The sequence below is a fragment of the Pisolithus orientalis genome (assembly GCF_024613125.1).
Source record: "Pisolithus orientalis strain OTSU chromosome Unknown F5J12scaffold_37, whole genome shotgun sequence".
Classification (NCBI taxonomy): domain Eukaryota; kingdom Fungi; phylum Basidiomycota; class Agaricomycetes; order Boletales; family Pisolithaceae; genus Pisolithus; species Pisolithus orientalis.
Genome location: NW_026260818.1, coordinates 21,084 through 46,785, shown reverse-complemented (window position 1 = coordinate 46,785; position 25,702 = coordinate 21,084). Strand labels below are relative to the sequence as shown.

The 25,702-nt window shown below is 50.7% G+C and overlaps 9 protein-coding genes across 9 annotated transcripts; 3 read left to right on the top strand and 6 right to left on the bottom strand.

Annotated features, from left to right (window-relative positions):
• Positions 1-1,514: 1,514 nt before the first annotated feature.
• On the bottom strand, positions 1,515-4,224 carry F5J12DRAFT_354364 (uncharacterized protein). Its single transcript, XM_051739019.1, has 13 exons — positions 4,126-4,224; positions 3,922-4,076; positions 3,827-3,848; positions 3,753-3,772; positions 3,633-3,691; positions 3,368-3,574; positions 3,169-3,300; positions 2,586-3,112; positions 2,383-2,538; positions 2,204-2,331; positions 2,015-2,148; positions 1,821-1,950; positions 1,515-1,771 (listed from the first exon to the last, which is right to left on the bottom strand). The coding sequence occupies exons 1-13, from the start codon at positions 4,164-4,166 to the stop codon at positions 1,755-1,757; spliced, it is 1,728 nt and encodes a 575-aa protein (XP_051596552.1). The 5' UTR covers positions 4,167-4,224; the 3' UTR covers positions 1,515-1,754.
• Positions 4,225-4,320: 96 nt separating this feature from the next.
• On the top strand, positions 4,321-5,867 carry F5J12DRAFT_853505 (SURF4 family-domain-containing protein). The gene is made up of 7 exons (XM_051746606.1): positions 4,321-4,655; positions 4,709-4,763; positions 4,815-5,056; positions 5,119-5,361; positions 5,412-5,434; positions 5,485-5,526; positions 5,586-5,867. Exons 1-7 carry the CDS (start codon positions 4,366-4,368, stop codon positions 5,621-5,623), a joined length of 933 nt encoding a protein of 310 aa, XP_051596551.1. The 5' UTR covers positions 4,321-4,365; the 3' UTR covers positions 5,624-5,867.
• Positions 5,868-5,893: 26 nt separating this feature from the next.
• F5J12DRAFT_354193 (WD40-repeat-containing domain protein) lies at positions 5,894-8,905 on the top strand. The gene is made up of 5 exons (XM_051739016.1): positions 5,894-6,280; positions 6,352-7,038; positions 7,092-7,336; positions 7,392-7,993; positions 8,048-8,905. Exons 1-5 carry the CDS (start codon positions 5,957-5,959, stop codon positions 8,524-8,526), a joined length of 2,337 nt encoding a protein of 778 aa, XP_051596550.1. The 5' UTR covers positions 5,894-5,956; the 3' UTR covers positions 8,527-8,905.
• Positions 8,906-10,168: 1,263 nt separating this feature from the next.
• On the top strand, positions 10,169-10,764 carry F5J12DRAFT_907055 (uncharacterized protein; the record flags this gene model as incomplete). Its single annotated transcript, XM_051748867.1, has 3 exons — positions 10,169-10,240; positions 10,288-10,338; positions 10,393-10,764. 3 exons carry the CDS (start codon positions 10,169-10,171, stop codon positions 10,762-10,764), a joined length of 495 nt encoding a protein of 164 aa, XP_051596549.1.
• Positions 10,765-10,842: 78 nt separating this feature from the next.
• F5J12DRAFT_354196 (uncharacterized protein) lies at positions 10,843-13,338 on the bottom strand. Its single transcript, XM_051739017.1, has 2 exons — positions 12,589-13,338; positions 10,843-12,540 (listed from the first exon to the last, which is right to left on the bottom strand). Exons 1-2 carry the CDS (start codon positions 13,091-13,093, stop codon positions 10,922-10,924), a joined length of 2,124 nt encoding a protein of 707 aa, XP_051596548.1. The 5' UTR covers positions 13,094-13,338; the 3' UTR covers positions 10,843-10,921.
• Positions 13,339-14,414: 1,076 nt separating this feature from the next.
• On the bottom strand, positions 14,415-16,775 carry F5J12DRAFT_853484 (general substrate transporter). Its single transcript, XM_051746605.1, has 8 exons — positions 16,395-16,775; positions 16,317-16,343; positions 16,189-16,266; positions 16,106-16,135; positions 15,883-16,047; positions 15,519-15,826; positions 15,139-15,464; positions 14,415-15,083 (listed from the first exon to the last, which is right to left on the bottom strand). Exons 1-8 carry the CDS (start codon positions 16,398-16,400, stop codon positions 14,485-14,487), a joined length of 1,539 nt encoding a protein of 512 aa, XP_051596547.1. The 5' UTR covers positions 16,401-16,775; the 3' UTR covers positions 14,415-14,484.
• Positions 16,776-16,918: 143 nt separating this feature from the next.
• On the bottom strand, positions 16,919-19,603 carry F5J12DRAFT_907052 (uncharacterized protein; the record flags this gene model as incomplete). The annotated part of the gene is made up of 11 exons (XM_051748866.1): positions 16,919-17,078; positions 17,168-17,475; positions 17,565-18,184; positions 18,236-18,325; positions 18,380-18,444; positions 18,500-18,635; positions 18,685-18,778; positions 18,829-18,916; positions 18,945-19,188; positions 19,293-19,334; positions 19,363-19,603. The coding sequence occupies 11 exons, from the start codon at positions 19,601-19,603 to the stop codon at positions 16,919-16,921; spliced, it is 2,088 nt and encodes a 695-aa protein (XP_051596546.1).
• A 382-nt stretch (positions 19,604-19,985) lies between these two features.
• Positions 19,986-20,956, bottom strand: F5J12DRAFT_907051 (class I glutamine amidotransferase-like protein; the record flags this gene model as incomplete). The annotated part of the gene is made up of 7 exons (XM_051748865.1): positions 19,986-20,098; positions 20,162-20,172; positions 20,240-20,309; positions 20,364-20,444; positions 20,504-20,633; positions 20,682-20,853; positions 20,904-20,956. 7 exons carry the CDS (start codon positions 20,954-20,956, stop codon positions 19,986-19,988), a joined length of 630 nt encoding a protein of 209 aa, XP_051596545.1.
• Positions 20,957-21,394: 438 nt separating this feature from the next.
• On the bottom strand, positions 21,395-25,387 carry F5J12DRAFT_853468 (tRNA synthetases class I-domain-containing protein). The gene is made up of 20 exons (XM_051746604.1): positions 25,148-25,387; positions 25,021-25,093; positions 24,895-24,968; positions 24,590-24,734; positions 24,477-24,530; positions 24,155-24,420; positions 23,886-24,101; positions 23,825-23,860; positions 23,503-23,768; positions 23,364-23,452; positions 22,893-23,312; positions 22,763-22,870; positions 22,447-22,691; positions 22,372-22,379; positions 22,296-22,339; positions 22,202-22,242; positions 22,110-22,175; positions 21,938-22,057; positions 21,472-21,881; positions 21,395-21,416 (listed from the first exon to the last, which is right to left on the bottom strand). The coding sequence occupies exons 1-19, from the start codon at positions 25,361-25,363 to the stop codon at positions 21,549-21,551; spliced, it is 2,820 nt and encodes a 939-aa protein (XP_051596544.1). The 5' UTR covers positions 25,364-25,387; the 3' UTR covers positions 21,395-21,416; positions 21,472-21,548.
• Positions 25,388-25,702: the final 315 nt, after the last annotated feature.

Sequence of the window (25,702 nt, the reverse complement as noted above, 5' to 3'; positions counted from 1 at the left end):
ATGACGGGCAGGCCCACAGAGCGCTACATACTACCAATATTGGCAGGCAACGGAGTCAGTCACATAAGGCGTTAGTTCCCTGGCAAGTTTGTCTGTGAGCAACGTGTTACACGATCGATTTACTACTCACGATCGGATACAGCAAACGAATATGCAGCGGTGCGTTTGGGGTGAGATCACAGGCATTTAGTCGATGGGAAGTTTTACGTGTGTACAATGGAAAACATGTGCTGAAACGCAACGGGGAGTGCTCGCGTGAGTGTAAGTGTCCCCATACAACACGCCTAGAATTGACTTACGAACGCAAGGTTTCAAGGACCCATAATAGTATATGTAAGGGCTGCAGGAACCGCCGGTAACGAGCCTCGAAAATGTCATGCAGGCCCATCCAAGCCTGATCTAATCTCGCGTCGACCATGGGAAATGTTTAATTTCGACTCGGAGACACCCGCCAAAAAGGGGGACATGCTTTCGGACTCCCGTTTCCTTTCTTGGTGAGACCCAGCCAAATCTGGCTCACCGCATTTCTCCGGGAAAATGAAGCCGAAGTCGGTGTCAGAACCGAATGAATCGTTGGGCTGGAAGGTTGTAAGGCAAGCTTTGAGAGGGGTCACAGTGGCTGAGACGCCCTACGTGGTCGACCTCAAGGCGTTCGCATTATTGGCAATGCGGTAGCTGGAGATTTGAGCCGCGAAGGTTTCGGCCACGACACATATTCAATGTCCGAAGGCTCCGTGGCGGGCGGCACAGGCAGAGAGGTTCTTCAAAGCGATACCAAGTACCACAGGTCCAGTGAGGTTGCTCATTGCCACTGCGGTAAGCATCTGTGGAGAGCCGCAGTTTCCGTCAGAAGCCACCTCCTGACAGATTTGGTCACCCCCAAATGCGTCTCGGACCCTTTTTCAGCCACACCAACGCAGGCGCAAGCATGACAGGGGACGCCCATCGACAAGCCACCTTTCGAACATGTCACCGCTACTACACTTGAGCCCAACAGCAGGCATCAAAAACGACTCACACCAACTAGCAGCTGTCAGTGCGTCAGTGGGCACCCCGCTGCTCAGACTCAGGGTTGACCACGGGGATTACCTCGCTGTCCTTCATAGTTTCATAAGCGTGGCAACGCAGTTCTCTAGCTCACGGCCGCCCCCAGTGACGTCCAAGTACACGTACGACACAAATACTGACACGCACGGAAGTTTTAGAGCGATAATTTTCTTCTGGAAATCTGATTTCTCCACGCACGGGCTTGGGCCAAAAGATTGTTACTCGTAATCCTGATGTTGAAAGGTTTGCTATTTCCCGCGGGTGACAGCGTCCCCTGCGGAACGTTTTTACCCTCACGCAGCCTCACGCATAAGATTCTGTCCGTTGGAGTGGTGTGTAGCGCCAGGCCCGCTACCATCGTGCAATGGGTCCATCCATGCCGTGTGCATGCAACTGGGCATATGCCCGAAGATCGACCGCCACTTGTCATGTCAACCCTGGCGTGGTGCTTGCCACTCCACAGAGTTTGTCCTGCTATTGCACTAGCTCCCCAGATCCTTGCCAATACGCCGTTTCGAAGATGAACGTCAGCGGCGTATGATATCGAGGCCAACACTGAAGGGGAGCGGTCGGGCTCATGTTGTGGCGCACAGACCAATTGAGTTGGGAGAGGAATTAAACCATCCGATAGGCGGACGCCTGAATGTAAACGATGTGGAGCAACCAAGGTGCTGGGAAGAACAGGGTATCCAACAATAAAGGTCACATTACATTACCAAATGGTCTGTACCAGCAGGTGAGCAGGGTCAGCCACGGCGGCGGGCGGAACTCACCTTTCAAGGGAAGGACAACTGGCGACGAGTCAGAGATCTCGGCATAGTGCGTGTGATCACGAAATAAGTATCGTATACGCAGCGATTTTGGGGCTGCCGGAGCTGGGTCAAGGAAGCCTGGAATGCCTGACTACAAAAATATCAGCCGAATGTGAAATGGCTGACGGCCTGTTCAATTAGAAAGGAAACGCTACCTTGGGGGTCTTGCTCGATATGTACAGCTGACTGTTGTGAACGAGTGCTTGGAGAGGTACGGTCACATCTACATCCAAATCCGTTGCTTCATTGTCCGGACTCGGTCCGTAGGTGGCTTCGAGAATGATCAGGCCTACAATTTGAACGTAAGAAAACCTAAGGGAATTTGGTATTCCCGTGCACTTTACCTGCTCTCGACCGTTCCGCATCCATGCGTCGTCTTGCAACATCCTGCAACAATAAGGTTGTGGTCTCGATCTCCCTCTTAAGTTCCGACTTCTCGTCGTTCAATGCCCGTCGAGCATCCTCAAAGTACCTGCATCTCCTTTTCAGCCGTCGATGATACACAAAATGAAAGCTCAGGTACCGTGCACGTTGGGCCAGACGGCGCGGCTTTAGGAAGAATTGATAACCAAAAGCCAGTGCAACCGAGGGAATTACGACCGCATAGAAGGCCAGATCCGGATCGTAATCTGGCGTAAGAGTGATCGGGAGGGTCCACTTTTGCTCAAGATACGTTAATCTAACATAAGGTCAGGCCACCCGCAGTGATCAGACATGCAGACTCACTGGAATCTCAAGATCACCCCTTTGGTGCTTAACCCCACTCCCGTTCCAAATGCACTTCGATGACCAATCCACTTTGCCGATACGATGTAGGCAACATTTCTGAAACCTACTTCTGCACTAGCTTTGAGGCGGAGAGACAATTCGTTGAAGAGCAGCGAGAATTCAGCTTTGATACACGAATTCAGACCAGCCAACGTTAATCCGTAGGACCAGGTCCGCACTCCAGCGGTTAAGCCACTAGTTGACCCAGGACCCCCAAAAATAGATTCATCCAGGTCGAACTCTCTGGGAGAATAGACATTAAATTCGAGATTTCCGCCAGGTAGCTCCGGAGAGTACGTCCATGTGACTGATCCTTGAGTCAAAGAATCGCGGAACAATCGTCGCGCAAAGGAGACCGTGGTCACGGGGGGGAAGAAATGCCAGACGGCGGGAATAAAGTTAGATTGAACTGACACCGCATTTTCGTTGTCACTGTATGTTGTCTTCGCAGTAATGATGTGTGGGTTTAGGAATGCCGCTGTCAACTGCGATGAATTTCATTGATCTTTGAGGCTAGAACGTGTCCAAGAATTGGAATTACCTCTGAAACCAATCGCGGAGAAAACTGGTGCCGCAGGGCTCCCGTCAAAGTCCCCCTAGCAGCGAAGATATCTCGCGAGCCTGGACGAACTTCAGAGGTGACTCCAACAACAGTTTTTGGGCCCATGGCCTTCTACAACATAGCAAGGGGACATCACCATCTGCCCAATGAAACCAAACGATGCCGTCAAATATCTTACCACAATGCCATGACGAACACCGAAACCGGTAACTTTGACGTTGCTCAAACGTTTACTGATGTTTCTGGATTCTCCATGACATTCATCGCCTCTCGCAAAAAGTGGCGATGCGTTTACTTCGCACGTCACCGCCCCCCGTGGTTGTAAAAGCTTTTCCAAAATCTCGTTGCTGTGATCAATCTTCCAGTGCCTAAGAACTGCCTTGATCTGATTTTGACTTTTCGTTGGAACGTTTAGCTCGCACTGAGGTTATCGGAGAACGCACTTCTTCACTATCCTTGGATCGCAGTTCCGTTGGCCACTGCCTATTCAAACCTTCTGCGCCTGCACGTACAGAATGTCACGGAACGCCACGAGTAGACCAAAGATGGAATGAGGGTCTCACCTAGAACGTCATAAACCTCACTGTTGAAATAAACTCGTATAAACGGGGAAACTATAGAAAAATACATGACTCACCGAAGAAAGGGATCTGAAAGGACTATGAAAACGAGGGACCCGGTAAGATAACACACCACCGAATTTCCGAACAGCATGCGATCGCCATGACTTACCTTCGTAAGCCTTCTGGATTTCGAGGAACTTTTTGGCTGCAACTTCCTTCGTACGCAAATCGTGCTGTTTGTCGGGGTGAAAGGTTATTGACAGAGCCCTATATCGCTCTCTAATTTCACCCTGTGAGGCGGTGGGTGGAAGGTTCAGCACAGCACTTGGAACCTAAGTCAATGTCCGTCCGTCGCAGTCGCGAGGGTACCTACTAGAGATAATTTTCCTCCTCCCTTGGCTCCGGCGACGACATGCAAGTTGACGGTTGACAGTCACAAGCCTGGCTGTATTGAATCTGCAACGCCTCGATAAGTCGGCACGGCACAACTCGAGGCACGTCAAAATGAAGTGGTCACGTGATACATGGTACCCACTTTTCCCACGGGCGTGCAACTTGCCACGTCCGACATTGCATTTCGCTTTCAGTCTTGTTCGATCCAACAGCTTCTCCAATGACCTCCCGCATTCACATCGGGCGTCCTGCAACGGCTACATACAACGCGGACCCTCACGGGTTCTCTAATCCCCGGCCGTCCTCAGGCTACAGGGCTGCCGACCCCGATAGTCCATTCGAAAGGGTCCGTGCCGTGGGCAAACAGGTCGAGGATACCGTCGAAATTTACTCCCAACCCCTGAAGCCCTACCTGCCCAACATCGGTCGCTTCCTTATTGTAGTGACTTTCTACGAGGACGCCCTGCGGATTCTCACGCAATGGCGCGACCAACTTTGGTACTTGCAATCGTCAGTATTTTTTTTGAAAACTCGCGTGCCGCTTGCTAAAGACTTTGAAATAGTCACAGACATTTTTACTGGGGTTTCTCTCACTTGTTCCTGATTCTGAACGTCGTTGTGCGTGTTGCGTGTCTTTAGTTCGCGCGGAAAACCTAATGCATCTTGCAGGTTATGCTGGGAGCTTCCACGGCCGTCATATCGAAACGCTTCACCGAACATGCTGTCTTGGGCCTTTTGGCCGTCGTCATTGTCCAAGGATTTGGTTATGGTCTCATTTTTGATCTCAATTTCTTCCTGCGTAGCTTGAGTGTGATCGGGGGTTTGGTGATGGTGTTTAGTGAAACAATGGTGTCCAGACAAAAACACTTCGCTGGTCTTCCCAGTTTAAGTGATACCGACCGCAAGAAATAGTATGTGTCCCCGTAGTTCTTTGTCGTCCTTCTGGTGGGCTTACTTGTATATTTTTCTCTAGCTTCCTCCTTGCCGGACGTGTGTTGCTCATATTCCTTTTCTTTGGGTACATGGTTCGAGGTGAATGGAGCATTGGCCGTTTCGTTGCGTCATTGTTTGGCCTCGCAGCATGCACTATGGTAGCAGTTGGGTTCAAGGCAAAGTGGTCCGCCACTTTCCTAGTCATTGTTCTCAGTATCTTCAACGTTTTCATCAACAACTGGTGGAGCGTGCACAGCGCACACGCACAACGCGACTTCCTCAAGTGAGATTGGCCTTTTTTATGGTAATCCATCGCTGACACTCGTCTTTCAGATACGACTTCTTCCAAACTTTGTGTGAGTTAGCTGATAGTTTTGATGTCTTCTTTCACTCATGTTATGTTCAGCCATTGTTGGAGGTCTCATTCTACTCGTGAATATGGGACCAGGTATGCCGACATCCCATTGCTTATCACTTTTACCTTGTAATGACGATTTTTTTTTTCAGGCGGATTCTCTGTGGATGAGAAGAAAAAAACTTACTGATTCCCTCTTGCATACCATCTATCTTGTGATCTGCTTTCCCGCTCAGACGCGGAAGTAGTGTGATGGATTGTGATCCCCGGCTATATACAGTGATTCCAGTACCATATTCTCATCACGGGTGGCTCAGGCATTACCTCCCATTTGTCTAGTTATTTCCTTCGTGTTTTGTTCAGTATCTATAGACGATTTCGCTAGTCAGGGGTTTCATCCACGGGTCACGTGGCCAAAAATTGTGGCAAGGGCACCAATAATATTGGCGTCTACTACATATTATTGATTGCAGCGACCAACGCAAATAAGGCCTGCTTAAAATCTCGCGATTGTCCCTGCACCATGGTGGCAGTCGGTGGTGATGTCAAGGTTTACACGGTCAATGGCGCGGTGGCTGGTTCTTCGTCATCCATCCCTGATTGGATCACCCGGAAACGTGCAACGAAAACAAAAGGAAAACGTGCTTTGAAGGAGAGAGAGGAAGGACAGGTTGAACTCATACAGGGCTTCGAATTTCCTGAGGCGAGCCATAAAATCAGGACTACCAGAGACGGCCATCATGCAGTCGCAACAGGGACATATAAGCCCCAGATGAGGGTATGGGATTTGGATGAGTTGACAATGAAGTTTGAACGGCATACTGACGCAGACAATGTCGATTTTATTGTGAGTGGGTCAGTCCCTCCCTTTGAACATTGTGGGCGCCATGTACCCGTGCGTTAACTGAGATACTACAGATTCTTTCTGATGACTGGACGAAAACAATACACCTCCAAAATGACAGGTCAGTCGAACTGCACACGCAAGGCGGGTTTCACTATCGTACGCGAATACCCCGCTTCGGCCGATCCCTCGCATACCACTTCCCCTCTTGTGACGCTCTCGTCTCCGCATCTTGCAATGAAATATATCGTTTGAATCTGGAACAGGGTCGATTTCTGAACCCTATAGTGCTTGACTCTTCAGAAGACGATTCAATTCTAGGCGTAAACTGCATAGACATAAATCCTGCCCATCAACTCCTTGCGTTCGGTATTGATGGTTCCCCAAGTGTGCAATTTTGGGACCCACGCTCGCGTTCAAGAGTTGGGCTGCTCAACCTTCCTAAAAGTCGGATATCGCAGTCCACAGGTCGTTCCGTGGTTTCTCTTCCCGGAGTTGACAATGAAGAGTCGAATTCTGGATCCTTGGCCGTCACGGCAATTGCGTCCAGGTCTGACGGTCTTTCCTACGCTATAGCCACGTCTACGGGACATACACTCCTTTATGACATACGGTCGCCTAAACCATTTGCCTTCAAGGACCAAGGGTACGGGTTACCCATAAAAAATGTTAGCTGGATGGAGGGGGGAAGCCGTATGGCAGGTGACGGCATGGTTCTCACCGCAGACAAAAAAGTTGTGAAAATATGGGATCGAAATACAGTAAGCATTGAGTCATATATGAATGCTAATGTCGTGCCAACGGACTTCTCTAGCCATCATCGAATTTTGTGTCCATCACACCAGCTACCGACCTTAATGACATCCATCACATCCCCGGAAGCGGTCTGCTTCTTACAGCAAATGAAGGTATACAAATGGCGACCTATTATATCCCACAATTGGGACCAGCGCCACGCTGGGCAACTTTCTTGGAGAACATTACCGAGGAAATGGAAGACCAAAGTACACGGAACGTGTACGAAGACTACAAATTCATTGAACGGAACGAATTGCAGGCGTAAGTTGACCATTTCATTTACCAGAGACTATGTTCATGCCTAATATGTCTATAGACTTGGCCTGGATCATCTAATTGGAACACCTGTGCTGAAACCGTACATGCACGGCTACTTCCTGTCTCTTAAACTTTACGATACTGCGCGCGTCATTGCTAATCCATTCGCATATGCCGAACATCGCGAAAAACTTATCAAGGAGCGCATGGATAAGTTGGCCGACTCGAGAATTCGCACTCGCAAGGATGCCGCTGCCGCTGCGGTTAAAGTCAACAAAGCCCTGGCACAAAAGATCCAAAAAGATGCGGAGAAGGAAAAAACGAAGAAGGAAAAGAAGCGAGCCAGGAAGGTCAAACAAGCAGGCGAAGAAGTGGATGACGCTATGGCTGTAGATGACGAACTAATCGATGAGCAACCGGTGACACTTCTTAATGATCCTCGCTTCAAAGAGCTGTTCGAGAATCCCGAGTTTGCTGTAGATGAGTACAGCAGAGAGTTTGCTCTCCTCAATCCTTCGGCAGCTGCACAAAAGAGAAGCGGAGCTGAATCGGCCAAGACAGTTGTGGAAGAGGAAGAAGAGGAGAGCCACGAATCTTCCTCTGATGGTCTCAGTGAAAGTACAGAGGATGAGAGTAGTGAAGATAGCTCTGACGCCGGAGGTTCGTTTATAACACCGTGTATTTGGGCACCGTGGCTAATGCTCTACTCTGCAGAGCTCACTAAATTCGATCCTCGAACTAGACCTGGACAGAAAAATGCACGCGCTGAACAACAACACGCGCGAACCCGCGAGGCAAATCGCCGACGGACTCCTAACATCAAGCTTGTTCCGCTTGTTCCTCATGTGAATGCAGCGGTGGCAAAACTGGGCAACAAAGATGCAACTTTCGGTCAGCGCTTGGCTTCCCGACAGACGACTACAGATACCGGGAAGTCCGCGGACGTCAAGACCAGTGCAGTCGGTGGGATGGAGATGAGTTTTATACCTTCATCGTCTGGAACTGTGGACCAGCCAAGACCTACTAAGAAAAAAGGTGCAAGAAAGGGGGTAGAATTGTTGGGTGCGACCTTGGAACGAGGTGGCGAGGAACCACTGAAAGAGTTGAAAGAGAATGAAAAGAGAGGGCGTGTTCATCGTAGACATGGCCAACGCAGCGGCAGCAAGAATACTTTCAGGATGCTTTCAGGATAGTGGGTGGACCGATGCTATCCCCGCATTATGTGTTGCTACTTGCTAGGTCACATCCGGAATTCCTGCTGCAATTTCCAAAGCGATGGGCACACCTGCCCTTAGGAGTACGCAGTGATTTATTCAGAAGCTTAGCATTTTGAGTGGAAAGGGGAGTAATGGTGATTTGGGAGAAAGAAAAATGACAACAACCTATCGCAGTGGACGCTGCAAAAAAAGCGCAATCCCATGGTCTACAATAGGTTGGGTCGCACTTCCTATTTGAACAACAGATATTTCTTCATTAATGGCCGTAACATGGGAACAGGAACGAACGATATTAACCTACGAGTATAACCTAACGCAAGAACTACCACTACGTAGCAGAAAAGGCAATCGTTGACACATAACTGCCCTAGAGGCACCCCATTTTACTGTCGAGTGTTCAGTATCATGGAGATTGAACTTAAGACAGCAGCCCACCTTGCAAACAAGGGTTAGGGGTCACACAACGGCAGCTTCTAGTGCAACAGGGAAGGAAGAATTAAGTTCTAATCACCTTGCGGATGTTGGGTGGACGTCAGACGCAAAGCACTAGTAAAGATAAGGAATCCTCCGAAGACATATCTAGAGAAAGTAGACCAGAAGTAAGGCAAGTTTGTCCAGAATGCAGCAATACTGGAACGATAACGTGGCGACACTCCCAAAAATCCACACCCCCAGATGGTAAAGTCCGTACACCTTACGTTTTATGATGGGCTTATCCTCCCCATGTGCATGTGCCAGGCTCATTGGCAACGAGTCCCGAGTCGGAGCCATGAAAAAACGTTGCACTGACCTTGCGAAGTATCTGGTTAAGATCAATCGAAGGACGCATAGAAGTCGTCGACCTCTATCCAGTAGGCAAAGAGCAGCCTACAGCACGCGGCATATAATATTAGCCGGTTCTGTGAATGAAAAGAGGCTCCAAACGGTAATGCGTACTCCTGAGTGGGGAATAAAAACCGCAGCTGCCTTCCAACGGGAGGTTTTTTTGAGGCAGGTGCCACAGACAACGCCTGCGCTTCTGGACAGGAGCGCAGGGGAACATATCCGTCGATAGTTCGCCCGGTTGGTCTAAGACGGCTACCGTAGCGCTGAGGACCGGAGCTTGGAGTTGACAAAAGGACACTCTTGGCGGGTGGGATATAATGTATCTGGGGAAAAAAACCTTGTCCCTGGTCACCGATCATTGTCAGTTAGATGACAGGCACTTGGAGCCGGCGGCCGCTATGAGCGGTCCATCGTGTTTCGGTTGGATAAACCTGTATAGGGGCTGCTTCATGAAGGAGATCTCCGCACATTCTTGAAATCTGCTACCGGTAATTATAGACGTCCCTACCTTGGCGATAGTTTCGCCGACTTACACTGGATGTTTCTCTGCCGAAAAAGAATTTGACGAGTATTAGAATTGTTGATGGGCGTTTGTGGTATTGGCGGACTCTTGCTCGGCGTGTACACGCACGCACCTCTGTAGTATTGCTGATTGCGGAAGCCACTCCACATCTTGTCGACCTTTTGTGAGTCTCTACAACCAACCAGTCAATGACAGATCTTTGTGAGTCTTTCAAGTTTCTTCAACCATCGACGAACGCCTGAATCTGGAGTATCGCCTCATTGGATAGCGATGCAATCCCAATACGCCGCCGCAGCCAATGTACCGCTCATAAAATCACCAGCTCTGCGGGTCCCTCCACCTGTAAGCCCACCCATACCACAGGAATCCTTCCTAAATAATATCCACAGGTCCAACTACCCCCTGACATCCACCCGCTTCCAGACAGTGTGACACCGTACGTGAGTACAACAACCCTGACTACCAAGAAATGACCCCGTGATCAATCTTGCCAGTTCGTTTATCCATTCACTCTAGAATCCCATGTCCTCGCGCTTGAATCTTCTCGGCGGAACACCATCGCAGCACATGAAGCACGTCGAGAGGCTCTTCTCCGTGCGCGCGACGACGAGAGGCAGCGCAGAAAACGTGAGGCGCTCAGGAGGGTTGCACCAGGCTTCGAGGGAAATGGCGCCGTCCTAATGCCCGTCCGTGTCAACTCCGACACCAACAGTACCGGTAACGACGCGGCCAGGGAGCAGCAGCCCTCAGCTGGGCGATCTGTGGATGGCGCTAACAATGGCCATGGTCAGGTTGGCACGGTGGACGACCTAGTACACCAGCTTGCCAGGCTGGATACACAGCAGCGCCAACCTCCGAGGTCATAGGTGACGCCACACAAACTATTATTCATCTTCACTTCCAGCATGTAACTGCGTGCCTAGTTAGCCCCCACACTTATATGTTAAGTTCCACGCGGAACATTGGTCGTAAATTGCAATTTCTTGTAATAATTAACATCAAATTATGTATGCTAGATTTCAACTACCCGCTCGACGACGTCCGCGCCTTGTTCTCTCCGTTCGCCGTCTTGGGTAACGTCACTGGTGCAGGCCTCCCCAATCTTAGCAATTGCGCAGTGACCGAGGCCGGGTTCTGAGAACCGGAACTGGAAGCAGACCCTGAAGTATGGGTCGGGCGTTGTATAGGTGTTGGAAGTGTCCCGCCCCCTGATGGACTGCTTGAAAAAACTAGCGAGGTGGGGGAAGCCACGAAAGTCCCAGCGTTTAGGTTTGTCATAGACCCATTCGTGCCGAATTGGTATGTGTTGGCTGTCGCAGACGATAAAGGCCCAAATGTGTTTTGTTCTGTACAGAAGGGGAACGCGCTTCCAGAGAGCACGTTCGTCGTCGAATGAGGTAGTGGGAAGGATGCACGCAGATTGCGCGTTGGTTCAAAAGGGGGTGCTTTGCTGGACAAAGTGGATGACACTGCAGAACCGGTAGGCCGTGATAACGAAGATGCCATCGAGGAGGATGTACTGAATACCAAATTGCTCGACTGGCCCAACCCAGAACTCATAGGGACGGCGGATGTTGTGTGGATTGATGAAATAGGCGTATGTTTGAGTCCGCTCTGAAAACTGAACCCTGGAGGGGATGCCAGTCCAGATAGCCCACCATCTAGACCTTTATGATACGTCGACTGTGACCGCGGTAGGTGTCGAGGCATTTGGGTGGGTGGACTATTAACCTGTGTGGTAGGAGCGGGCTTCTGCGTCGTATTCGACCTTGAACGTCCGATCGTTCCCGGATGTGACTTCCGCCGTTGTGACTTGCCCTTGGTGTCACCATCCCAACTTTCATCTGCTTGGTGCTGCCTTCCTCCCATCTCCACCAATTCAATCTTGCGCTCGATTTCCGCCAGCTGCGCTTCGAGGTCCGGAATAATAGACCCCTCCAGTCTTTCTCTTTTCACGCTCAACCTCTCTGTCCTCTGCGTCAAGCTGACAGACTCAGCCCTCATGCTCTCCTTCCGCCTCCTTTCGCCCTCTTCCTTTTTCTCCCTCTCGAGTCTTACTCCGTCTGCCTCTGCCTTGACTCTCTTCAGTTCCTCCTCTGCCTTTGCCTCTCTTTCTCTTACGGCAGGCGTGGCACTCTCATTTTGTTCGATCTCCCATTCGATCTCCTCCCTACCTTCGTTTGCCTTCTTGACTGCATCCTCTAGCGCCCTGACGCGTTGCCTCGCCTTTCCCTCCGCGACAATCGCCTTTTCTGATGCACGCCGTAGGATATCTACCTCGTTTCTCAGCGTCGCGGACGTTTTTTGTGCGTCCCTCCTTGTAGATTTAAGCAAAGACTGAAGGGTAGCTTGCTCTTCGTTCAACGCAGAAAGTGTACTTGAAAGCGTGCGGAGTCGATCTTCGTGGGTCTGTGCAAGGGTCGTCGGAGTGGGCGTCGTGCTGGGGGAGGGTGAGTGGGATACAGGGGATGACGGAGCAGGTGAAGGGGCAAAGGTCGTCCCTGAGATCGGGAGCGAACCGACCATAGGAGGCATTATCGTATCTGTCGTCGTAACCTCTTCTGTTGTACCGTTTACATCCCGGTCGACAGAAATGGCACTGTTTTCCTCACTGCTTTCCCCAACACCCCCCGATTCAGTAGCTGCAACAAACCTTAAAATCTTCTCGTAGATATAACTGGCAAACTCACCGTCACTGGTGACGACCATTCGCCTTCCAACAACGCCCCCGCCCACGAGCGCAATGTCAATATCGTACTGCCTGCCAGGGTGGAGGCCGTAGATGAGCACGATCGCTTCGTCGGCGGCATCCGGCATGTGCAGGATGAAGTGTTTCCAACTAGACCCATTCACATCTACGCTGAGTTCTTGGGTGAGTACGTCTGCGAGGACAGGTCGATGGGAGTCCTCAGGAGAGACGGCAGTAGAAGAGGTGGCTGTGACGACGGATGCAGACCCAGATGTAGATGATGATACCTGGTCGAGGGTCTGCTCCGCCTCAGCTCCATCTGTAGCATTGGCGGCGGAAACGCGAGTATCGAGAACCGAAGAGAGTATGAATGTCACCGACACGGACGTAATCTCTCGGACGGCAAGCGTCAAGTGGGGTGTCCATGGACGGATCGCGTGCCATATCGACGATTGTCCGGTGGGCGGGGATGCAGATGTGGACTGCTCAGCTTGCATGTCGCGCATCGTCTCTAGAATCTTTGGTTTCCGTGGTTGGTGCAATACCTAGGATATTACAATCTGCAAATACTTTTTTAGACACAGAGAATGTCTTGAGACCCGACTCAAGGATCCAAAAGAAAGACGTCTAGTAATATCAGAGAGATATGCCAGTTCTTGAGCATGTATGAGGGGAATATATACTCGACCGTCGATCTTGGCGTGTATGTAGGTGGCGGTCAGGCGACATACGCGTGTACCGCTCATCCAATCAGATCACAGGTTTACCCTACCGCACATATCAGCTTGCTCAACTAGTTTCTACCTTTCCACAGAAGTGCCCGCCGAGCCAGCCATCTGTGAACTGCTACTTCACCTATGTATGTATCCTTGCCTGGGGGCGTCAAGGACCGCCCCTTAGCCCATATCGACGTCCGTACACACTACAATCAATAGCTCTCTGATTTACCACACTGATCACCATGTAAAAAATGCAAGTTTCCTGTCGTCCTCTTGAGCGTTACCCGTCGGCGTTCTATTAATCCTCGATGCGCGGTTCCTGTCGTGCCAGTGATATCCTTGGTCACTTCGTGGTATGTGAATGATTCGGTAGTGAATATCATACGCGTTCTAACCGGGAAAAGAAAATGTTTTTACCAGCTACAGGAAGATCCAACGAGCGTATAAAAGCAGCATGTGTGGTGATACCGTCCGACTTGCAAAGCGTCAGATTTTCCGTGATGACGAAGAGAGATTCTCCCAAACGCACACAAAATGCACTACTATAGGAGAGGTTTGAAGGCCTTACGGATCTCGAAATCTGGATGGTTAAGCCACTTTCATTTATCTGATACCATCATCCTTTTCCGACGTCTCATATCAAGTCTGGAGGTGCACCTCCAGAAACGGGTTCGTGAAGACCTTCCGCAGTTAAACGTTGCTGGCGCAGTTCAAGGTAAACGAGTCTCTTGGATACATTACCGTACGGCGACTTTGCAATTGGCTTGTGAACAGAGCGTTACTGATAGGCAATTCAATTTGTCGCCGTGAAGTGAGATACCCATCGTGGGTCCATATGCCTTGTGATGATGGGACCGTTATCCAACGCTACAATACAATCACAACTCATATGGTCGGTGCAAACTCATTTTGGTGAGTTCTTGTCCGCGTCTACAAGTCCCTGCATTCGTTCCTAGCATTACGGGCCGGCGCCGTTGATATTTCTGATCATGGTAGCAGGTCTCTACATGAGGTTTGTTCCTGAAAAACCTTATGCAGGAAGACGGTCAGCCAAAAGTGCGTTCGCCTCACCGGCCCATGCGGGAATGTACTTATCGCATTACACCAGCTAGATTCAATAGGAAAAACAAAAATACACTATTCAAGTCGCAGGAAAAAAAAAGACAGGAAAGTATTCATCAAGCACTCTCCTTGGCCTGCAGCGAGTGCCTATCACCCTTTTCGGCAAGAACTTCGTGCAAGTTCTTCCTTCCAACATTTCTTTTGATCTTCCAGGCGGCGAATGCATGTCCTTGTGCGAATACCTCCTCGATTTCTTCCAGGGTACGTTGCGCCGTCTCCGGGAAGCAGAAAGTGAAGTGGATTGTAGCAGCAAAGTTGAACGCGGCAAAGATAAAGTATGTCTTCCATGCAATGGAGCTCAGTGCCGGTGGGACTGCCCATGCGAGGGCAAAGTTGAACATCCAGTTGGTCGCCGTGGAGATCGAGACGGCCTTACCACGCACGCGCATCGGGAAGATCTCTGCAGGATACGTCCACGACGCCGGGCCCATCGTGATCGCGAAAGAGCATACGAACAAATACGAGCAGACGATGATAGCCCTCGTGACGGCTGGATGGTTATTGATGACCCACACAGACGAATTATCGACAACCCCCCATTCGCCGAATCCGCCTTGGAGACCACCGACGAGGGAAAGGAAAACGCCCATAAAGAACGATCCAAGAATTAGCATCCAGCGGCGGCCCCACTTGTCGATATACCAGATAGCGGGGACTACGTGCCCATCAGCCACGATCACAAACTGGCGTTAATTTCAAGAACGACTAACCTGTGAAGAGTACGTTGAGAATGTATTGCACGGAGTCGGCGATCAGGTTGCCACGACGACCGGTCAAACCAGCGCCCTGGAAAACGTAGATGATGTAATACATCATGACATTCATGCCGGACAGCTGGGACCACATTTGAAGAGAACAACCGAGGATAACACGACGGAAGACACCAGGTTTGAAGAGGTCCATGTAAGACTTGGCACCCTCGTTCCGTTCAAAGTATACCTGTTGCTTGATTTCTTCAAACTCGAGAACGACAAGTTCGTCCTGTTTATTTCCACCACCGTGGAGATCGGCGAGAATCTGCAATGCTTCTTGTTCCCTATAAACACGAGTCAGTAACGTTCTGGGCTAGAGCGCATATGAGGGGGTTCACCTGTCGTGATCCACCAACCAACGTGGTGATTCAGGGAACCATGTCATGCCGATGCCAAGAATGATGGCAGGTATCATTTGGAGCCCCCATGGGATACGGAACGAGGCAGTGCCATTGATGTAGGAGCATCCAAACTGGACAAAGTATTGCAACAGGATTCCCCAAGTGATCGACCACTGCTGGAAGGAAACCAGGCGACCACGAATGGCGGGAGCGGTGATCTCTGATTGGTAGACCGGTACGATGGCGGAGGAGATACCGACGGAGATACCAGCGATGATACGGCCAACCACGAGCATACCACGGTCCTGATTGATAGGTACACTAAGAAGACAATCGACCTCATGGTGAATGAACAACATACCACCGAAGCACATTGCAGTATAGCACCGATAACCCAGATAAGACTGGCTAGGATGATGGTCTTCTTGCGGCCCAGCGAGTCGGCAAGTTTTGTAACCAGGAGTGCACCGAGAAGAGAACCAGCCGGCATGGATGCTACGATAGCACCCTGCGCATTTGAACCGGGCTAGTATTGATGGAAAGGGGTTAAACACAGGGGAAGGAGAAGTAGCAGAGTGGCATACATTGTGAAAGGTCTTGAGGTATGCGGGGTTCTGGAACACGTTTTCAGACTTGAGAGGAAAATAGATAGCATGGGACTACTTACACTCAAGACGCCGGACATAGACGAGATGTCTAATCCGAATAACCCCCCTCCAATACATGCGAACGTCCCTACAATATACTAGGCAGGGTGAGACGGGGGGTGCAAAGAAGGGGAAATTGTGGACGCACGGGGTTTGCGGCAATCCGCTTGTTGTACTGTGTGCAAGTAGGTGAGAGGACGTGTAAGTCGATGTGGGAGACACTTACACTCATGATGAAGCGACTGTGGACTCTTCAAGTTGGAGGGAGGTGATGGTGATGGTCAGTGGAAGAAGAGTCACCGAGGCAAGCTCGCAGAGAAATTCTCGTTCTTATAGGTGTCGTTGAGGGGTTGACACCAGAGGGGATCAGTCATATGATTGGACTCCTCATTCCCTCCAGAGGGGGGGAAGCACATGGGGATGTGACAGGATCATATGGGTCCCTTACTATCCCCCTCGTCGCCGCGAGCGCTCGGATATGTTCCCGCTGTTGGTAATACCGGACATTACCCGTCCCAGCAGGGTATATACACGCTGGCACGTCGCCCATCGAATCCACGTACGGTTCACGCGAAATGCTCGCGTCCCATACGAACTTATCATAACTGGCAAAACATTGCCGCGCCCCCACGGGGTTATATTGCCGGGTTCGAAGCTCCGCCGCTGGCCCACACAAGGAGTTCCAATTTATAAAGACAGAAGAAACGTTTCCCGGACAACAGGGAGTTTTAATAGCCATGGGATATTCGTCTAGTAGGACCTCCCAAACATCGTCCAGCGCTTTGCATCCTTTCCGCATCCAACACACCTTGTCTTTCCAGGCTCGAGAGGGGTGAACCGATCTTGATCAAATGGAATCGCCAGCGATTTCGCTCCTGCAGACGGAGCCCGCTCATCTTGCGGCTCGGCACTGTATGTTCCGTAGGGGTACAATTAGTATCACATCACGAGATCAGACGGTCAAATTGTGTCCCCTCTAAAATAGGGACAACAACTTACGATCTGGCACTCCTTTCTTTAATGTCATCTTCACATGCTTCCTCCTCACACCATGGTATCACCGCGATGCACTTGTTATCCAGCGTAGGAACGAAGTCCTCCCAACGAGTCACCTCCTTCAGTCGGGAGTTATACTCGTTCAACGCTTTCGTGTACATGTCCTTGTGAATTGTATCCAGCAATGTTGGCACAGTTGTCTTGAGCTCCGATAGGGGAATGGGCGCTTTCGCACCCGTGTCACGGCGGACCGACACCGTTTGCTGTTTGACAAGATCATTCGGTCCGATTTCAAGCCGCAACGGAACTCCCTAGGCCGAACAGAACAAATACAAATTAAGAATTTAGCACTCGATACACAGGGGGCGCCACCCGTCACATCGACAGACCTAAACCTCACCTTTTGTTCCCAGTCGTTAAATTTGTAACCGGGGGTATAACCCTCCCTCAAGTCAGCCTTGGCTCTGACTCCGATATCTACAAGCGACTTGGCGAGCTCGTCGCAAGCTTCATTGATCTTGTTCCTTTCAGCGTCACTTGCCTTTGCCGTGATTCCACACGGAACGACGACGACCTGCACGCATGCGACCCGCGGGGGGAGAACGAGTCCCTGATTATCTCCGTGGACCATCACCATCACACCGATCGTACGTGTGGACAAGCCCCACGAGTTCTGCCATGCATACAACTTGCCCTGGCCACTAGGATCGTTCGGGTCTTCTACCACAATGTTGAACATCTCAGGACGCGAAAAGTTCTGTCCAAGGCAATGCGAAGTTCCGGCTTGGATACCTCGCCCGCTCGCAGGAATGAAGCCCTCGACGGTGGTCGTGTAGAGCGCACCCGCAAACTTTTCTTTCTCGGATTTGACACCCTTGATCATGGGTACAGCGAGCAATTCCTCGTATACGCGCCTGTAAAGCTCAAGAATATAGAGCACTTCTTTGTCTGCCTCTGCCTTGGTCAGGTGGGCGGTATGTCCTTCTTGCCAGAGGTACTCGCGAGTGCGCAAGAAAGGCTCTATCAGTACTCTGTCAGTCGATTCATAGTAACTCCATTAAAAAACCTTACGAGGATGCTTGAACTCCCATCGCACGACGTTGTTCCACTGATTGAGCTTCAGGGGCAAATCTCGGTGACTCTTGATCCATTTAGCGTAATCTAAGTGATGGTTGTGATTAACCTCAGGATGCAATCCCGCGTGGGAATACCTACAAGGGTACATGACCGTTTCGGAGGTCGGACGGATAGCGATGGGTTCTTCGAGCTCAGAAGAACCACTAATGGGCCCTGGTCAATGCATCGGACGGCTGATAAGTACTGCATGAGACTCACGCTCGCGTGACCCACGCGACCTCTGGAGAGAAACCTTCGATATGATCTTTTTCTCGTTCCAGCACCTTCGCCGAGACGAACATGGGGAAATACACGTTCTGTACCCCAATAGCCTTGATATGTTTGTTAAACCAATCTGCTCGCAAAGTTTCAGTAAACAGAATGGAAAATCATCAAGGATCTACCCTGGATCTCCTCCCAGATGCTGTATGACCAGGGACGAAGGATATAGCATCCGCTGACACTGTAATACTCCAACATGTCCGCCTTGAGCAAAACCTACAGCGGCGACGTGAATTATTCAGCCCGTTCGTGAGGATTAAACGTACGTTTTGATACCAAGCCGAAAAGTCCACTTCTTTCTTGACACCAATAGCAATCTTGACGGCACCCTCGATCTTGGGATCCTCCCTTTCCCTCGCACCCGATTTCGCCGTGTTAGCACCACAGACAGGGGCAGCAGGTAGATTGTTCCGTTTTGAGCGCTGCAAAATCGACTTCTTGAACCTTGAGCTCGTCGGTCTCGAGGCTCTTCAGGTATGCGAGAATATCTTTGCCAGACAGGAAGATGGTCGAGCTCGAAGACAGCGCATGAACGGCGTAGGCGGTATCTGGTGTAGATGCGATCGAGCTATCGACCACGGTGGCCACCTTTGGGAACGACTCCTTGTCGAGAGCAAGGAGTGAAACTGGGTAACGATGGGTTGCCAATGACCGTACAAGCAAGAAAAGAGTGGTGGGGGGGCGAGATCTAAGTACATCGCTATATCCAGATAACTGCAGCGTTACGCACGAGAGTTTTTATCGAGTTTAAAGAACTCATCAAGAAGTTCCTCTGACGCGAGTCCTGAGTTCCTTGAGACCGAGCTTCTTTGCGAGGGCCGATGAGCTGGTTTCTGTGTCATCGCGCGCGATCACGACAACTGGCACGGGCACGGCAGTTTTCGCTGTCTTTGGCTTGTAAACGAGCGTCTTGATAAGTTCGAACGAGGGTGGTGTGGGCGTCGCTGATTGCAAAGCCTCACGCCATGTCGCCGGCGAGTTTGTTTCTGCATGCGTAACGCTCGCAGCTGGAGCGATCGAGAAATTAGCCAACGAGGCCATGATGGACTCGAGAGAGGCTGCCATCCTGCTGCTAAGAGTTGGGTTGTAGGACGATGTAGCAGGTTTGATGGACCGACTCAAGTTGTGTAGTGCTCTGACAAGGTTTGGATATGACTCGTTCCCGAAATGTGCTGTTAGATTCAAGCCAGCGCGTCGCTGGAGGACCACCACCCTTGTTGACCACGAATGTAGTCCATGGATGCGTCGCACGGCGTGCTGAACAGCTCGCATGCGACGTCCTACTAGATGCTGGTTGAAGACAGACGAAAAATTGCTGTCAAACTGACGACGAGGATACACGTAAACCACACTGCTACTACAAAACTACAGACACGGCGGTAGTACACGACTTGATCACCATTCACCATCGTAAACTCAACGGTCAGTACGGGTACGGGACAGACGGAGGAAACATCATAGGTCCCAGAACCTCGTCGCTCTTTTCCTTCCCGCACAACAGCTCGACCAACTTGAACGCAAACGGGAAAGCGGTACCTGCCATCGTCCACGATGAGTCGTTCACCCCACACGGCTCGCAGATATGTCACGATAACTCACCTGGACCTCGGCTAGACGGAGACAATGCGATCTCAGCCGTGGACGCGTAGCTTTGTCCGACATGGAATGTACACGTACCTAGTCACCAGAGTTCCCTTACCCTCCACCTTGTCCGAAACAACAACGGAACCTTCCTCGTACTTGAACGCTACACCACTCTGCTGAACGAACGAACGAAAACCTCCGTAAAGGTACTACTCACCCTGAGTCAAAACGTCCTGCACGACCGGGTGTGACGTCACCGGTTGATGGGGCAGACCTGCCGTCTTGGCAGCCAGAGTACCTATTATGATACCAAGCGGACTTGAGTTCAGGATAGGGACGCAGGCCAGGAAGACTCACCAGCACAGATCATGGCAACGATCTTTCCTGCGTTGAAATACTCCCTTACAAGGGTCTGCACCTCCGTCGACTGAGAGAGCGTCTCAGAACCTTTGAGTCCGCCGGGGATAACGAGGGCATCGTACTTGTCCTAAGTGCGTTTAGGATATTCTACGTGATTTTATGAGCTCTTCCATACCGGCCCAGCCTCGAGGGGCTGCAATGTAGTATCGGGCAAAATCTTGATGCCTCGCGAGCACACCACCAGCGCAGGGCTCGTACCTACTGTCCCGTACGGAGATCCACCGGACTGAACGTTCGCAGACGTACATTCTACGCCTGCGCGGACGAGTGTATCATAAGTGATTGTGCTGCGAGGAGGTCAGCCCATCCCTAGGGGCGACGCGAAAGGCAAACTGACAACTCCATCTCCTCTGTGCCATCCGCAACAAGAACAAGCGCTTTCTTTGCCATCGTTGTCTATGTTAAGGTTCGGTAATTGTACCACTGGCAATTGTGGTCTGATCAACTGTGAGCCAGCGTTGACGAACTTTCTTGGATCTGCTGACGTCGGTGGACATATTTGGCTGGCACTCCGGGTCTCAATGATACACCTATCGTTGGGCTTCTTCCAACGCGCGTGAGTATACCGTATCCAACAAGATTTGTCGTTTTCAAGGTTGCCGGCGTCACGCGCATGGTCGCGGAAAGTGGTAGATGGATGTTTGCGGAGCAACGATCACAGCGCAGGTGTATTAGGAGTCACTGTACACAATATTATAGGTACTTTCAAGTCGCCCTCTTCAGAGCTTGACAACGTCCTGACAGCGGGCGCACAGTTCCTTATGTTCGGGTCGAGTATACGTCCAGCACCGGGGACATTTACCCAACGTGGCGGGTACAACTCGGACGATGAGCGCTGCATCTGGTGTTCCTAGTCCCCCGCATCAGATGACGATAATGAGGGGATTTCACTGGTTACAACATACCGGGAATTTTCATGGTTTCACTATATGACCATAATGCAGAGGCAGGGCCGCAGCTGCCAGCATCTAGCAACTCGACATCAGAGACGATAAACAGCGTCTTCAAGAAAGACGCTGACGATGATCATCAACTTCGGGCGGCAGAGATATCGTGCCAACCACATACCTTCTCGCTTCAGCAACTGGACTAGTTCGGTATTCGTATCGGAGGGCAGAGTAATGGTGACCTTAGCTTCTAGGGCACTCTTGAGATTTCTACACATCATTTTTTCAGTTCCTTTTGCTGTTCGAACCCGCTTAGCGACGACATACTTATCACCACGCGCTCTTTCAAGGAGCGTCAACACGACACTGCGGACTCCTAACAGGCTCTCCATATCTTTTTCTGCCAGACAATCACTCCATTCGGCGCTCTGTTTCCACCCCCATTCCGTCAGCCTGACCAACAGCAGCGCTGAGGATGTCTCACCAATGGAGTCCATTTCTGAGTGAAGAATGACAATCGTGCATCCTCTGCATGTTGGCCATGAATTTCCTCCGCCAAGTGTGGAAGCACAGGGGCCAACACGGATGTCATAGTCCGCAGGATCTAGATCTGTGTTAGCGCGCACTGCCTTCCGTTGCAAAGAACGGGGACTTGCCCTCTCCAAGGTATCAACAACGGCGCGCCTTTCGACACTACAGATATCGTTGGCATACAACACGTCCTTTCGTGATATCGAAATAGAGTGACGAGAGTGTAATAGTTAGAAAAGTTCACCAATGCAGTCATCACTACACCATAGGAAAATAATGAGAATATGTCGAAGACCTTTCAAGTGGCGTACCTCGCGGAAAGTTGTACGTCGCGTACCCCTGAAGGGCAGTTGTGCTCCAACTTGTATAGTTTCGTTCATAACGTACCGCTCGGCCTGCGTGTGAATGGTCCAAAACCATGCAGCCCATTGCGATATTAGCAAGGAAAAGCAGACTACATACCAAGCCAAGATTCTCCTTCGCGATGGGAGGAAGGGTTTCCAACCCTTGATCCCTCATTTTTCGCTTTGTTGCACCAATATTCCCGAGTATGAACCTCGCTGAGTTGCGGATCTTCCTCATCGATTCAGCGGTCTGCACGAGTACTGTCGGACCGATGGACATGTCCCGCCAATACTCGACAGTCGCCGCCCACAGCCGGAGGACAGTCCGTACCAAACGCGGGTTGCTTCTTCTTGTCCTGCAAGCTTTTGCATGAGTATTCCTAAATTGAGAGATCTGATAAGAGCGTTATGCGCACCACCCCGCCATTGATAACTATCAAGGGGCTGATCCACGTTCCCCAGGGACTTGCTCATCTTTCGCCCGCTCTCATCAAGTACCATCCCATGTGTTATCAGCGTCCCATACGGACTTGCTGCCTTTTCTCTGCTGGCGTTGCTGGATACCTACAGCAGTCAACAGCTGGCTCTGGAACCACCCTCGGTGTTGGTCGGACCCCTCAAGGCATACATCTGCACGGTGCGTCCTCTCGTGCTCTTCTCCGAACGGAAGCATAGTCCAGCTTGTTCCGCTATCGAACCAGACATCCATGGTGTCAGTGCTCTTGCGCCACGTCCGCCCACTGACCTCCCCGCCATATTGTTCAACTAATTCAGGGCTCACAAACTCGGAGACGGGTCCATCCCACCAATAGCCCACACCCTTACGATCCAGGACACCAAGGATATGGGTAAGAGACGACGCTGTGAGAATTGAAGCACCACTCGGTATGTGATGCAGAGCCGGAATCGGAACTCCCCAGACACGTTGGCGAGAGATGCACCATTCAGAACGAGAGCGAACGAAAGAGGTGAGGCGGTTTTGAGCTACATAGCACGTAAGCGAATTGGTGAAGACATAGCAATAAGTCAACGTACAGCTTGGTGGGTAAAAAGCGACGTTGTCGAGAGCAGCCAAAGCATCCTCCTTGATATCGTCCAAATTTGCGAACCACTGCGAAGTTGCCCTGTGCAACAATTCGGGAATTACACTTAGGAAAAGCAAGTCGATACTCACGTTACGATAACTGGCTCGTTGGTCTTCCAATCGTAGGGGTATCTGTGACGGAATCTCTCGACGGACAATAACGATCCGGTGCGTTCTAGCAATGCAACAATCGCCTTAGATCCACCTTTCAGCACCTCGAGACCCACTAAATCTTCGCCTCCCTCGATCCCAGATACGATATCCCTGACGTTACCCGAGAACTTACCCTCCCCGTCAACATGGCACAACAGTCCAGAATCAAGCAGGCCCTTGCGCACGGAATACTTGATAATCATCTGCACCATGTGCTGGTGCACAGTGAACTAGACCAGTTCCCTGTGTCCGGTGTCACATGTGCAGCGGAGATAACTTGGAAGGAGTGCCGGTGCTGGAGAACCAGGATTAGAACATACTGAAACAACATCACGAGCAGACGGTAATGAAAATATGCCGCGATATCTGAGCCCGACAAGTTGGCTGCCTGGTATCTCAGATATAACCTTGATTTCACTGTAAGATCCAAGGATACGTTCAAGTGCCGCTAATCTCTCCTTTGCAAGGATGAACAGACCGCGGTGACGCTGACTGCGGGCAACGACATAAGTGAGATCAGAGTGTACGGCAATTCCCTATCAAAATGTCACGATCCAGCGTTCTAGTAGTCTGCAGGGCAGAAACCTACCATGTTTGCTGTGAGAGTCCACGGCGTAGTTGTCCACACCAGGAACTTTACCATTCCCCGTCGCAGCTCTCCCATCACCTCCTCCCTCGCATTCGAGGATGCCAACCTCCCTGCCAAACTAGGTAGATCACCCATAGCATCCACCGTGAATGAGACATAAACTGCATGGGATACGTGGTCATCCTTATATACCAATTCTGCTTCTGCTAGTGCGGAACGTGATGAAGGGGAGTAATACACCGGACGGTAGTGTCTGTATATGAGACCTGTAGAGGCAGTCACAATTAGTTGTGGAGACGTAATCGAGGTGCAGGTAATTTACCCTTGGAAACCATCTGTTGAAAGACTCGCAATTGACGCATCTCATATGCATGGTCTAACACAGAGTGATTAGGACCGGTGCTGCCCAGTGCCAATCTCTCCTTTCGCACTTACCAAGGGTACGGTAGGTAGATCCTGGGCTCCATTCTGCCATTATGCCAAATTGCTTGAATTCCTCTTGTTGCGTTAACATCTCGCGTTCAGCGGTTGCTCTAGCAGCGTTGCGAATTGTATCAGGAGCGAGTGTGTGTGGATCTCCCTACATGGCTCATATATTGAACATGCGAGCCTGTATTGAGTGAAACGTACCTTGAGGTCCTGCAAAGCTTTATTTTCAATCGGAAGGCCATGACAATCCCACCCGGGGACGTAACTTAACACAAATTAGAAATAAGGACAACGCGCGGAGGTAAGAATACTGACTGGACACGATCGCCAATAGAAACATGGTATCGGTTAATGATATCCTTCAGTATCTTGTTCAAGGCATGTCCTAACAAAGAGTCTATCAATTACGTGCTGTACATTAAGGTGGTAAGTCGCACCAATGTGGAGATGACCGTTTGCATATGGAGGGCCATCGTGTAACACGAAGAGCGGACCGCGGCCGTGTCGTACCTGTTCGGGGTGGACATCAGCGGAATGGGAGCAACATCCAAAAGAAATGCGTGCCTGCCAACGGTAGAGGTCATCACATGTCTTCTTCCGAAACGGAAGCTCTGTTTTCGAGGGGTCTGGCCAGAGCGGAAATGAGGTCTTGGGGAGAAGGAGAGTCTTGGAGAACGCCTTCGGATCTAGCTTTTGACCGGGAGATAGAGTAGAGAGACGGAAACACCCAAACCTAATAAGCGGTAGCCTCGTCGCATGGGTGAGTGCGCAAAGGCTCATCGAACGCGAACGAGTGGTTCAATTTGTTCGCGCACTGCCGTCGCCAGTAACAGTTTGCACTTGCGTGGAAAATAAAAAAGGATAAATAGCCCCTATACGCCAGGGCGATGTCCGACAACTGCACTCGAACTACTCCACCGCTGAGGTAACGATAGTCCAGCAACTGTGTGCATGGCATGAAAGAATGATGAACCCAAGCTAAAACAACCCTCGCAAGGTGGACGAAAGGACAACTGTATTAAGCGGCTTGCCACACGGATTGTAAAGACTGTATAAGGCATTATTGGAAAGTCGGAGCACTGTCAAAGAATCTGCCATGACGTTGGATCGCAAAAGTTT

What these genes read in the sequence shown, in the direction of transcription:
- F5J12DRAFT_354364 (XM_051739019.1), bottom strand. Translation starts at nt 4,166, where the DNA reads ATGTCGTCGCCGGAGCCAAGGGAGGAGGAAAATTATCTCTA. An exon ending in GAGGAGGAAAATTATCTCTA is followed by an intron (nt 4,077 to 4,125) that starts GTAGGTACCCTC and finishes TTAGGTTCCAAG; the next exon opens with TGCTGTGCTGAACCTTCCAC. An exon ending in GTGTTCGTCATGGCATTGTG is followed by an intron (nt 3,301 to 3,367) that starts GTAAGATATTTG and finishes GCTATGTTGTAG; the next exon opens with AAGGCCATGGGCCCAAAAAC.
- F5J12DRAFT_853505 (XM_051746606.1), top strand. Translation starts at nt 4,366, where the DNA reads ATGACCTCCCGCATTCACATCGGGCGTCCTGCAACGGCTACATACAAC. An exon ending in CAACTTTGGTACTTGCAATC is followed by an intron (nt 4,656 to 4,708) that starts GTCAGTATTTTT and finishes ACTTTGAAATAG; the next exon opens with TCACAGACATTTTTACTGGG. An exon ending in GATACCGACCGCAAGAAATA is followed by an intron (nt 5,057 to 5,118) that starts GTATGTGTCCCC and finishes ATTTTTCTCTAG; the next exon opens with CTTCCTCCTTGCCGGACGTG.
- F5J12DRAFT_354196 (XM_051739017.1), bottom strand. Translation starts at nt 13,093, where the DNA reads ATGCGCGACATGCAAGCTGAGCAGTCCACATCTGCATCCCCGCCCACC. An exon ending in AATGGTCGTCACCAGTGACG is followed by an intron (nt 12,541 to 12,588) that starts GTGAGTTTGCCA and finishes GGTTTGTTGCAG; the next exon opens with CTACTGAATCGGGGGGTGTT.
- F5J12DRAFT_853468 (XM_051746604.1), bottom strand. Translation starts at nt 25,363, where the DNA reads ATGAGCCTTTGCGCACTCACCCATGCGACGAGGCTACCGCTTATTAGG. An exon ending in CGCTTTTTACCCACCAAGCT is followed by an intron (nt 23,313 to 23,363) that starts GTACGTTGACTT and finishes CGTGCTATGTAG; the next exon opens with CTCAAAACCGCCTCACCTCT. An exon ending in CGTGGATCAGCCCCTTGATA is followed by an intron (nt 22,692 to 22,762) that starts GTTATCAATGGC and finishes CTCATGCAAAAG; the next exon opens with CTTGCAGGACAAGAAGAAGC.
- F5J12DRAFT_354193 (XM_051739016.1), top strand. Translation starts at nt 5,957, where the DNA reads ATGGTGGCAGTCGGTGGTGATGTCAAGGTTTACACGGTCAATGGCGCG. An exon ending in AAATATGGGATCGAAATACA is followed by an intron (nt 7,039 to 7,091) that starts GTAAGCATTGAG and finishes GGACTTCTCTAG; the next exon opens with CCATCATCGAATTTTGTGTC. An exon ending in GAACGGAACGAATTGCAGGC is followed by an intron (nt 7,337 to 7,391) that starts GTAAGTTGACCA and finishes ATATGTCTATAG; the next exon opens with ACTTGGCCTGGATCATCTAA.
- F5J12DRAFT_853484 (XM_051746605.1), bottom strand. An exon ending in CTATGTCCGGCGTCTTGAGT is followed by an intron (nt 16,136 to 16,188) that starts GTAAGTAGTCCC and finishes AACGTGTTCCAG; the next exon opens with AACCCCGCATACCTCAAGAC. An exon ending in TCTCAACGTACTCTTCACAG is followed by an intron (nt 15,084 to 15,138) that starts GTTAGTCGTTCT and finishes ATGGGCACGTAG; the next exon opens with TCCCCGCTATCTGGTATATC.